The 12078-nt window shown below is 42.8% G+C and overlaps 1 protein-coding gene across 1 annotated transcript in view; it reads left to right on the top strand.

Annotated features, from left to right (window-relative positions):
• The window catches only part of DLG2 (discs large MAGUK scaffold protein 2), a 2548136-nt gene that overhangs the window by 37572 nt on the left and 2498486 nt on the right, over nt 1-12078 (top strand). Inside the window, exon 2 of the mRNA XM_029602231.1 lies at nt 9748-9879. Within this exon, the coding sequence (XP_029458091.1) occupies nt 9748-9879 (132 nt within the window). The remainder of the gene's footprint in view (nt 1-9747; nt 9880-12078) is intronic.

Here is a 12078-nt window from a genome sequence, read left to right as displayed (position 1 = left end):
GACCTTCAATTTTAGTTTCTTATTATTTTTATTTTCTATGGGAATTTATCATGTATTATGACAAAAAGAAAAACAGTAGAAAATCAGTAGAAAAAATGATTCATTATTTTTTCAGGTAAATAGAGTTTATTTTAGTGGCCAGAAGCCAAGACAGTAAAACAATATTAAGCAGATTCTCCCATCCACCCACTCAGCAGCATCCCCCTCTCTGCCCCTATCCTCTGCCCAGCATCCCCCTCTCTAGCCGCACATCCCCCATAAAAAATCTCCATATCTTCCTCCATCACGACAGTATTTGTCCTTAAGGGTGGTGGCTCCAGGCTTCTCCCTCCTTCTTTAGCAGATTGCTTGCTTTGGCTTCTTCGCTCTGCAGCATTGCACTTCTGCTTTTGTGCAGGGCAGTGGAGCCTGCCAGGCAGTGCTTCTGGTGGTGGAGGTGGGGGGTCTACTTTAAACACTGTGGGGCCGATGCAATACTGTGCAGTTTAACATGTGTTTGGACGCGCATTTTGGACACGCGTCGATAACCCCCTATGCAATATGGGGATTAGCGCGTCCAAAACGCACGTCCAAATCGCCGTGTAGCTGATAGCGCTCATCACATGTAAATTCCATGTAGATGAGCGCTATTAGCTAATCCCCTTGATGCAAAACAATTTCCCATGCAGCTAATGTGCCCATTGCAGCGTGGCAAATGTTATGCCAGCCTGGGGCTGGTATAAAGGTATGCCACATTCAAAGGCTTATTGAAAAAAAAAGAAAAATCCTGATTTTTGTGATTCCTACTAATAGTATCGTAGTGATATTAAGTAGGAGGAACCAAATAAAGCAGATTTAATAAAAAAAAAATTTTTTGAAAAATAAAATGTTCTGGATGCCCAATATACACACACAAGATACATGGTCCAGGCCATGTATCTTGAGTGCATCTATACCAGTAGTGGGAAAAAACAAACGCTTGTAGACTGAGCGACCGTTTTCCCAACCCGCTTGACAGCCACCTCTCCTGTGTACCTCATGCTGAGGAGGTGCTAGGAATGCACAAATGAGATAGATGTGCTTGCACTGCCTCCACTACATGCAGATCTATCTCATGCATGTTCACTGTGGATATACTGAAAACCAGATCTCTCTGTGGCTCTTGAGAACAGGAGTTGGCCACCCCTGCTGTAGTAGATGCTACAGCCTTATATAGTGTTATTTGGAGTATTAGGCTCTTACTGTGGCTAGATTTTAATTGTCTGTTTATTTATGTGATTTATATTCCACTTTTCAAGCACTTCAAAATGGATTATTTTGAAGTCTGCGAAAAAATGCGACAAGGCGATAGCAAAAGCCAGAAGAATGCTGGGATGCATAGAGAGAGGAATATTGAGTAAGAAAAGGGAAGTGATTATCCCCTTGTACAGTTCTGGAGACCGTATCTACAAAGAGACAAGGACAAGATGGAAGCGGTACAGAGAAGGGCGACCAGGAAGGTGGAGGATCTTCATAGGATGACATACGAGGAGAGATTGAAGAATCTAAATATGTACTCCCTGGAGGAAAGGAGGAGCAGGGGTGATATGATTCAGACTTTCAGATACTTGAAAAACTTTAATGATCCAAAGACATCGACAAACCTTTTCCGTCGGAAAAAAATCAGCAGAACCAGAGATCACGAGCTGAGGCTCCAGGGAGGAAGACTAAGAACCAATGTCAGGAAGTATTTCTTCACAGAAAGGGTGGTGGATGCCTGGAATGCCCTTCCGGAGGAAGTGGTGAAGTCTAAAACTGTGAACGACTTCAAAGGGGCGTGGGATAAACACTGTGGATCCATCAAGTCTAGAGGGCATGAATAAAGTGGAGGCATTCAAACACTGCACGGAGCGGCAGTAGCCACAGCGGCATTCAAACACTGCACGGAGCGGCAGTAGCCACAGAGGCATTCAAACACTGCACGGAGCGGCAGTAGTCACAGAGGCATTCATGGAGCGGGATGCCAGTGGCCAGTAGTTGGTGTTCCACCTTCACGGAGCGGAAGGATGGAGGGCTGCTATTTCCAAAAAAAATAAAATAAAATAAACAAAAAAATACAAACAGGGGTGGGTAAGAGTATGGGGCAAGGGGGTGGCCTGCTTGTTACAGCGGTTGCTACCCCCAATTGAGCTGGATGTCACTTGGATGCAGATTCAAAGCTGCACTCTAAATTGGGTGGAGGCGAATTAGGGCTGGAGGGTACTGGAAGCCAATAGTAACAGGTGGGAGAGAGAAAAAGGGAAAAAAAAAATGGATAAAGTGCGTAGCTTGCTGGGCAGACTTGCTGGGCCATTTGGTCTTCTTCTGCCATAATTTCTATGTTTCTATGATTACATTCAGGTACTGTAGGTGTTTCCCTATCTCCAGAGGACTTACAATCTAAGACCCTCATTTACTAAGCATTTTTCCCCATAAACACAAAATGGGAGAAAAGCTTTAGTAAATTGGACCCTAACAGGGTCATTCATCAAAATACATTATGGCATTAACACATGCGATAACCCATTAATGCATGCGATAATAATGGTATTGCACGGTGTGAATGCAAATTTCGGGAAGGGGCAGGATTAGGGAGGAGTTTGGGCGAGTATTATGAAAATGAGGAGCAATAACGCATACTATCACATGGTTTTAACGCTGTAAATAACTACACCTTTTGTCCTGGCGTTAAGCTGTGTGATATGACTGAAATGGCCATAATGAAATTCGTGATAAATTTTAAGAATTGCATTTTGGCCATTTCTGGGCTTGGGAGGGGAGAAGGAGAATAGAGTGAAGTAGAGTAGATTAAAAAGAAAGAGAGAGAGCCTTTGGGGAGGCCGTCACAGTATGCAACTATTTATATGCCAATAGGCGGGTCATCTAATTGCTCGAGGTGAGGTGTTGGTGGTGGTTTAGGGCTTAGGGGCCAGTTTATCATACAGACTGAGACGTACGAACAACACAGTGCACCTTGGTGAAGATTTGACTTCATTTGGAGTGAGGAAAGTCTCACAAAGCTGAAATTTTGTACTATGTTATCTCGCCCTAGCTTGATGGTACCCTGTTATAGAGTCCATCAAGCTAGGGTGAGAGCCTTGTAGATAGGCTCTCTTTCTCTCTCCGAAATAATAATAATCGCGGGGCGCAAAAAGTTTACCACACTACTGATGCAAAGTGGTATGTCATTGTGTGGTGCGGTAATTCTAAAATTTCCATAAAATTGCCCCTTTTTCTTAGCACATGCGTTATTATTATATTTGATGAATCTAAGGGTAAGTTTGTACCTGAGGCAATGGAGGGTAAAGTGACTTGCCCAAGGTCACAATGAACAGCAACCCACTACTCTGACTACTAGGTGACTACTCCTCGCCTGTATTTATATACATTTATATTTATTTATGTGTTTGTTTTTTCTATACTGATGTTCATCGGACAGATCACACCGGTTTGTATTATTTATCCTGTATATGTATATTTATATGTATATAAATAATACATTTATAGTAAAACAATGTATACAGAATAAATACCCCACAGAAGATTTCCTGCTTCTCGGTTCAAATCTGGCATGCCTCTCTTAAAGGCAAAAGTGTTTGTGTCACATTTTGGGCAACATTGCCTTCTGTTTTTACAATTGCTGCTATTTTCTTTCCAACATCGTTTTATTTGTTGGGAGGAGAGACATGCTGTTATCTTTAATTAATATCAACAGCCAAAGAAATAAGAGTTTTTAAAATGCTGAAAGAGAATTAGTAAAACGCTTTGGGCCCTCACTTGGCAAACAGTGGCAGTGCGAAGTGGGTGAAACAGCACAGCTCATTCATGCCAGTGAACAGCCCAAACAAAGTTTATTTTGGCAGCTTTAGGCCACAAATAATACAACATTTTTTTCCTACTGCAGCAAAGCAGAAATGGGATTCACAGCTTGCTTTCAACTTTTCCCAAAGCAAAGCAGGATGGTGACGGTCTCTTACTCTTTAGGTAGGGTGTCTGTCTGCCATAGATGAGGAGCACTTCAGCCATTCTGACTTCAGTGCAGCCGGCTGGAATTCTTAAAGGGGTAGATTTAAAAAAACTATGCCCGCGCGTAGTTTAATGGGACAAAGCCAACATGGATTTAGCCAAGGGAAGTCTTGCCTCATAAACTTGCTACATTTTTTTGAGGGAATAAATAAACATGTGTCTTAAGGTGAGCCAATTGATATAGTGTATCTGAATTTCCAGAAAGCATTTTACAAAGTCCCTCATGAGAGACTTCTTAGAAAATTAAAAAGTCATGGGATAGGAGGCAGTGTCCTATTATGGATTGGCAACTGGTTAAACGATAGAAATCAGAGAGTAGAGATCAATGGTAAATTATCCCAAAGGAAAAAGGTAAACAGTGGACTGCCCCAGGGATCTGTTCTGGGACCACTGCTTGTTAATATATTTATAAATGACTGGGAACAACAAATGAGGTGATCAGATGTGCCAATGACACAAAATTATTCAAAGTTGTTAAATCACAAGAGGATTGTGAGAAATTGCAGGGGGATCTTGGAAAACTGGGAGATTGGGCATGCAAATGGAAAATGAAATTTAATGTGGACAAGGGCAAAGTGATGCACTTACAGAAGAATAATCCAAATTATGGCTACACAATGCAAGGCTCCACATTAGGAGTCACCACTCAAGGAAAGGATTTAGGTGTCATCATTGAACATACATTGAAATCTTCTGCTCCGAGTGCAGCAGCAGCGGTCAAGAAAACAAATAGAATGCTAGGGATTATTAGGAAAGGAATTGAGAATAAACTAGAGAATATCATAATGCCTCTGTATTACTTCATGGTGCGACCTCATCTTGAGTTTTGTGTGTAGTTCTGGTCACCACATCTCAAAATAAAAAATAGCAGAATTAGAAAGGTACAGAGAAGGATGACCAAAAATATAAAGGGGATTGAATAATTCCCCTATGAAGAAATGCTAAAGAGGTTAGGACTCTTCAGCTTGGAGAAGAGATGGCTGAGGGGACATATGATTAGGTCTATAAAACAATGAGTTGAATGGAACGAGTAAATGTTAATCAATTGTTTACTCTTTTGAAAAATATAAAGACCAGGGGACACACAATAAAGTTACTAGGTAATACATTTAAATCTAATAAGCAAATATAATTTTTTACTCAATGTATAATTAAGCTCTGGATTTCATTGCCAGAGGATGTGGTGAGAGCTATTAGTGAGGCTGCATTTAAAAAAGGTTTGGGCAAGTTCCTGGAGGAAAATTCCATTATTAAGGTAGAGTTGCAGAAATCCATTGCTTATTCTTGGGTTGAATGCTTTGGAATCTGTCTACCCCTTGGGATCCTACCAGGTACTTGTGACCTGGATTGGCCACTGTTGGAAACAGGATACTGGGCTCAATGGATCTTGGTCTGACCCAGTATGGCAAGTCTTATGTTCTTATGATCTCCTTTCCAGTCTCAAATTGGGTGAATTGACCTTCCTCCACAATTTTGAGTACTAAGCTGATACTGTATAAGGTTACTTTTGCAAGACTAGATTTTGGTTTCATGGAATCAAAGAGTGCAAAATTCAAAGCCCTCATGTCTTTTACCCATGATTTATGTGTTTACCCATGTCATATGTTTTTACCCATGAAAGTAGGGGCTTTGAATATTGCCTAATCTGTCTGTGGGCAAAAGTATGTGCATTGATCAAAAACATCTATGCTTTTATTTGCCGATTCTAAAGACGTTCCTGGGAGCGGAGAGAGGAACTAGGTGTGCTGCTTTGATTATTCAAATCAATCTGCATGGTTTCTAAAGGAAAAAAATGACCTGCAGAGAAAGCAGGTGCGCTCTCTGTAGGTTATTTATCCGAGGGTGATAATCAAAGCAAAAACCTATGGGGTAGATTTTAAAACCCCTGCGCGCGTAAATCCGGGAGGATTTACGCGCGCAGGGCACTCGCACGCCGGCGCGCCTATTTTGCATAGGCCGCCGGCGCGCGCAAAGCCCCGGGACGCACGTAAGTTCCGGGGCTTCGTAAAAGGGGCAGGAGGGGGTGTGCCCAAGGGGGCGTGTCTGGGGGCAGGGGGCAGTCCGGGGAGGGTCCGGGGGCATGGTGACGGTTCGGGGGCGGGCCAGGAGGGCGGTCCCAAGTCCCCCGGCACTGCGGCCTGTGCCGGGGGATGCCGGGGCAGCGCGCGCAAGTTACGCCTGCTTCAAGCAGGCGTAACTTGCCCAACAAAGGTAGGGGGGGGATTTAGGTAGGGCTGGGGGGTGGGGTAGATAGGGGAAAGGAGGGGAAGGTGGGGGGATGCGGAAGGAAAGTTCCCTCCGAGGCCGCTCCGATTTCGGAGCGGCCTCGGAGGGAACGGAGGCAGGCTGCGCGGCTCGGCGCACGCAGGCTGCCGATTTTGCACAGCCTTGCGTGCACCGACCCCGGATTTTATAAGATACGCGCAGCTACGCGCGTATCTTATAAAATCTGGTGTACTTTTGTTCGCGCGCGCGTATGTTTTGAAGATCTACCTCAGAGCGTACTTTTGCATTGATTATTGGTTAAACCCTGAGGTAAAAAGTACCCATGAGGTTCGCACAAACACAAGCAGTTCTGATTATTTTCCACAAAGTAGGTTCTTTGGGGGCCCTGCTGCAGTTTTCTCAGCCTCCTTTGGACTTCCAGCTCAGTCGTAACTGGGGCTCTGGTGCCATGAGGCTTCATTCACAACTTCCCAGAGATGTTTTCCTTGTATTTTCTTTTTTTTTTTTAAATATTCCCTCCCAGATCACTTAGCCTAGTCCTTATAATGGCAATCCTTCAAGCGGGGGCCATGCACAAGGACTCCTACTGGAACATTGCAATTACTGGTGCTCAGGTGGTGCCGTTGCACGATGATTGGCGTTCCCTTCCTTTGGGGGCTGAGAACGTTGCCTTTGCAGACTCCAAGCCCAGGTGTAGCACTGCCAATGACCCACTGGGCTAGTCCCCATGCCCTGAAATTATAAACTTCCCTATCTTATGTGTACATTTTCCCTTCAGTTATTCCTACACCTCCTTTTCTTTTGAACTGCAACTATTGCAGGTCTTGAATTTTTAAAATTTTTTTTATCATATTTGTTGTTGTTCAAAAACACTATTGCAGATTTGTTTGTTCTCATCTTTTTTCTTCAGTCACTCCTTAGCTGTTTATGCTGCATTCAAACTGCTGACTTTTATCAGAGTGATGGCACATATTTCAGGGAATGATCAGCAAGGCGTGCCTCATTAGGGATTTAACCAAGGTTAATTTTCCATTACCAGATCATTACAGAATACCAAATGTGCCAGTTTCTGAATGAAATCTGGGTTGTCAGGACACATTATCATGAATGCATTTTTGCAGGTCTCTAGTACGTATTTCATATGCATAAAGTGTCGTGATATGGTCTGCATTTTCCCCATCTTTTCTGAGGGATATATGATTTATTCTTGCTGAAAGAAATGGATCTTGTTACCAAAGCATGAAGTCTGAAATTGGAATGCAACAAGCCTAGATTTAGGCATATGTAATATAGGCAACTTCCTCTGGCACCAAATTTTCATAGTGCTGGAGCACTGCCGCCGCTGCCCTGCCTTCATCTGGGCCTGTTGCCATGACGCATTGCTGGCTCCAAGGCAGCAGCAGCAGCAACAACTGGAGATGATTAAAATAATTAAGCGCAAGGCCTTCTGCAGCCCTAGCATACCACACTCCCACCTCCCACATGGGCTTCTTGTTAGTTTGGAAACCCATGTCAGGGGTGAAGTGCTGCAGGGCTGCAAGAGGCCCCTTGCTGGAATTTTTAAAATCTCGAGTGCTGTTGCTGCATCACCAGGTGAAGTGGTGGGGGCAACGCCCTGAGAGGACAGGATTTGGGCGGTGTGATCGGGGGGGGGGGGGGGGGGGGGAAGAGGGAACAGCCCCTACCCTCATTGCCTATGGGTGTTCACCACCTGGATCCGGCCATAGATAACAACAAAGTGACACAGTATGACGGCTTTTATGTATAAGCAATCTGGTTCTGTTGAGAGGGTCAGAATTCAGTATACATTAGAAGGAAAGAAGCTTGGTTGTCTATGGTGATCACCTATTCCTAGGTAGCAGCATAGAGACAGGAGAATCGAAAGTGAATATCCTCTCCACTAGATGTGGCCAATGCTGGCTCCTGAGGGAAGACATCTCTGGTTTTCAGTATAGCCATAATGAATATTTACAGATATATTTGCATAATTTAATCTTAAAGTTAATTTGCATAGATAAGAACATCAAATATGCCATGCTGAGTCAGAAAAGGGTGCAAGCCCAGCATTCTGCTCCAACAATGGCCAATCTGGGTCATAAGTACCCAGCTGATGCTAAAGAGTAGAATATTTTGTCTGTCTTGTAAATCAGACCCCAAGGAACAGAACTTTGAATCCTTGCTTTGCAGGGCTCTTATGGGAAAGCTTGGAATCACATTTTGTGGTGAGAGGATGTCTCAGATGTGGTGAGAGGTGATATACCGGAGCCATTCTTTGAACGTGATCATTCAGGGTGTAGGGAAATACCTATAGTACCTGAATGTAAATTGCTTTGAAGTGCTGAAGGCGGAATATAAATACAATAAAAAAAAAATAGGGAGGTCTATATTCAGACACAGTCTAGATAGCAAAGTTAGACGGATTCACTTATCCGGCTAATTTTGGAGGCATATTCAATAGTGCAGCCACACTTTTTGTTGTAGATACTGAGTGAGCTCTGATGCTGCTGGAAGAATACTGCATCAAATTAAGGAGACCAGAAGATCAGCAACTGAAAAAAGCCATCAAAAAAGTGATGGGGATCTTTAAGAGCAGCTTGTTTCAAGCTTTATTAGGTAGGCATCTGTTTATTAACTTCCCATTTAGCAGCCTCAGACTTGTCGTATGGGTATTGAATAAAGCCAGCTATCTTCAGTAGTTAGCCGGCTAACTATAGCTGGCTAACTTTAGGGCTGCTCTTTGACCCGACCAGACTTAGCCAGCTCTTCCCAGTTACATCCCCCGGATTGCCCGCAATTTATCTGGCTAAATTGGCTAGAATGACAGACCAGCATTTCCACTATTTCATGTTATTTTTTGGTTCATGTTTATTTCTTTTGCACTAATAAAGCAATAGTGGAAATGCTGGTCTGTCAGTCATGTGAGTAAATTTATTGACCGTGATGATCACTTTTTTTTTTTTTAAATTTTTCATGCTGTTCATTTTCTTTTTGAACTGGCAAAGATTTTACTAAGATTAGATTGGGTAATGGCTTTTGAATATCAACCTCAAAATGTATTAGAACAAAGCGACAAACTTAATAGCAGCAAATCACTAGGAGCAGATTGTATTCATCCCAGAGTTCTGAACGAACACAAATATGAAATTGCAAACCAACTTCCGATTATTTCTAATCTATCACTAAAATTTGGCTCTGTGTGTGAAGACCGGAGGGCAGCAGGTCTAGTGCTAAGTTTTAAAAAGGACTCCAGGGATGATCCAGGAAAAGTCCCTTTTGAATACAGCTGTGAGTAGTAAAGGTGAGATTTCATCCTAGGAATTCCTGACTCATTCATAAAATCTAAGAGTACATTCTATGTAGAATAATAGACATGTGCTCCGGCAGCCTAATTTTCAAACCTTTCCACGGTGCAGCATTTACGCACATCAATGCAGAGATTTATGCTAGTATTTTATAAATTGTGTTTTGAAAACAGATTTGTGGTGCTTTTTGTTGTAGATACTGAGCGAGCTCTGATGCTGCTGGAAGAATACTGCATCAAATTAAGGAGACCAGAAGATCAGCAACTGAAAAAAGCCATCAAAAAAGTGATGGGGATCTTTAAGAGCAGCTTGTTTCAAGCTTTATTAGGTAGGCATCTGTTTATTAACTTCCCGTTTAGCAGCCTCAGACTTGTCGTATGGGTATTGATAAATGATTTATTCCTTATACAGTAGTTAGCAGTTAGCAACTGTCTGGAGAACAAATTAGGATGAACCAACACCTGCTTTTATATATGCTGTGTGAGCCAGAGCTTGACAGAGAGATTATAAGAAGGGTCTTTTTACAGATTCTGAACAAAAACATCTGGCAGAATATTACTGTGCTGCATTTGCTTAATTAGTGCAAAAGAAATAAGCATGAACCCAAAAATAAATTATGAAATATTGGAAATGCTGGGCTGTCAATCATGTGAGTAAATTTATTGAGAGTGACAATCGCTTTTTTTTTTTTCATGCTGTTAATTTTGTTTTCGAACTGGCAAAGATTTTACTAAGATTAGATTGGGTAATAACTTGAGCGTCCTTTCAAATTCATTTGCGTTTGTTATGAGTATCATAGCAGGAGTGTTACTGAGTCCGTGGATTTAAAAGAAAGCCACAATATTATGTCTCTCTGTGACTTCCAGAGAATATAATGATTACCTCATGACTTTTAATTCTGGATACTCACATGGGATAGTAGCATCCAATGGAGCCAATGTAATAAGCAGAGCTAAAGCTGCCATGGGCTTTTGTGTGTACTTGCGTGGGTTTTGCACGTATTTTTCCCGTGCTAGCCTTACGCGGGTTTGTAAGAAAGCATTCAGCATGGGAAAAATGTGCGCATAAACCTGCTTTAAAGCATCCGGCTGGTTTAGCATGCGTGCATGCAAATGAGACAATTAACTATACATGGGCTACGCAGGGAGCTGCACATCGGTTAGTGTGGGGTTTTTTGAACATGGTTGTTTTAGTGCCTGGGTCAGGGCCGAAGTTAAGTTAAAGCGTGTGTCTCAAGACAGGTTTACTCTGGGATAATCCTGGATTACCTTCACTTTTTCCGGATGTTTGGAACATTTTTATGGGTCGGCTGTAGAAATCTCTGCTGCATTCCGGTGCCAGCCGGTATCGGATGGTACAGCCGCAACACGGTTGGAGACGGAACATGAAGGGGGTTAGACATTGCTCATCCCACCTTCAGTTCCACTTCCGGACCACTAAATTCTTCACTGTTTTATAAAAAGGGAAGGATTTTGCCCCAAGAATCACTTGCGGGCCACCACATGAATGCATGTTTCAGCGTGGGTTTCTGCATGGTTTATTACACAGGGCCTTGACTGCACATTTTCATGCAGGTTTCACTTTTGCGTGGTTTTTCTACGTGCATCTCATTTTCATACGGGCCCTTTATTATATCCCGTGGAGGCTCTTGCTTTTGTTGTGCATGCTAAAAAAACTAGCACCGATTTCATTGCCCCCAATATACGGTTTTGATAGTTTTTATGTACTTGCCAAGTTCTTGTGGCCTGGTTTGGCCTCTGTTGGAAGCAGGATGCTGGACTTGATGGACCCTTGGTCTGACCCAGCATGGCAATACTGTGTACAATTCTGGTCGCCGCATCTCAAAAAAGATATAATTGCGATGGAGAAGGTACAGAGAAGGGCTACCAAAATGATAAGGGAATGGAACAGCTCCCCTATGAGGAAAGACTAAAGAGGTTAGGACTTTTCAGCTTGGAGAAGAGACGGCTGAGGGGGGATATGATAGAGATGTTTAAAATTATGAGAGGTCTAGAACGGGTAGTTCCCTGTACATACCAGGATCATTCCAGACGATGGGTTAAGTCCCCTGTCCAGCAGATGGAGTCAGAACAGATTTCTGAGGGGAGGTGCTATATTACCTCATCACCCTCGTCATCATCCCCAGTATCTCTCTGACTCCAGCAGATGCGGGTGGGGGAACCTGTGTTCCCCACAACTTTACCTTAGTTATTGACTTTCTCTCATTTTTCTTTTAGGGGATCAAGTATAAAAAAAAAAAATATATATATATATATATATTGACACTAATTTCTTTATTTGGGAGAAGAAAAAAAAAAATTTATTGACAGAACTCAAGGATGGAGTGACGGTTTGTTACCTCACCGGGGCTTGCTGACAGGCCTCTCTCTCTCTCTTTACTTCTCTCTTTCCCGTTTGTGTTCGGCTGGGGTAAGTGTTTCTTTTTTAATTAAATTTCAGGTTACCTCAGCGTTTTTCGTCGAAGTTTCGACTGAGGGTGCACGCTGGTGGTCCAGCCTCTCCCCCA

This window comes from Rhinatrema bivittatum, chromosome 5, assembly GCF_901001135.1.
Source record: "Rhinatrema bivittatum chromosome 5, aRhiBiv1.1, whole genome shotgun sequence".
NCBI classification, from domain to species: Eukaryota; Metazoa; Chordata; class Amphibia; order Gymnophiona; family Rhinatrematidae; genus Rhinatrema; species Rhinatrema bivittatum.
The sequence above is the reverse complement of the archived record's forward strand: the minus strand, read 5'-3'. Positions and strand labels throughout refer to the sequence as shown.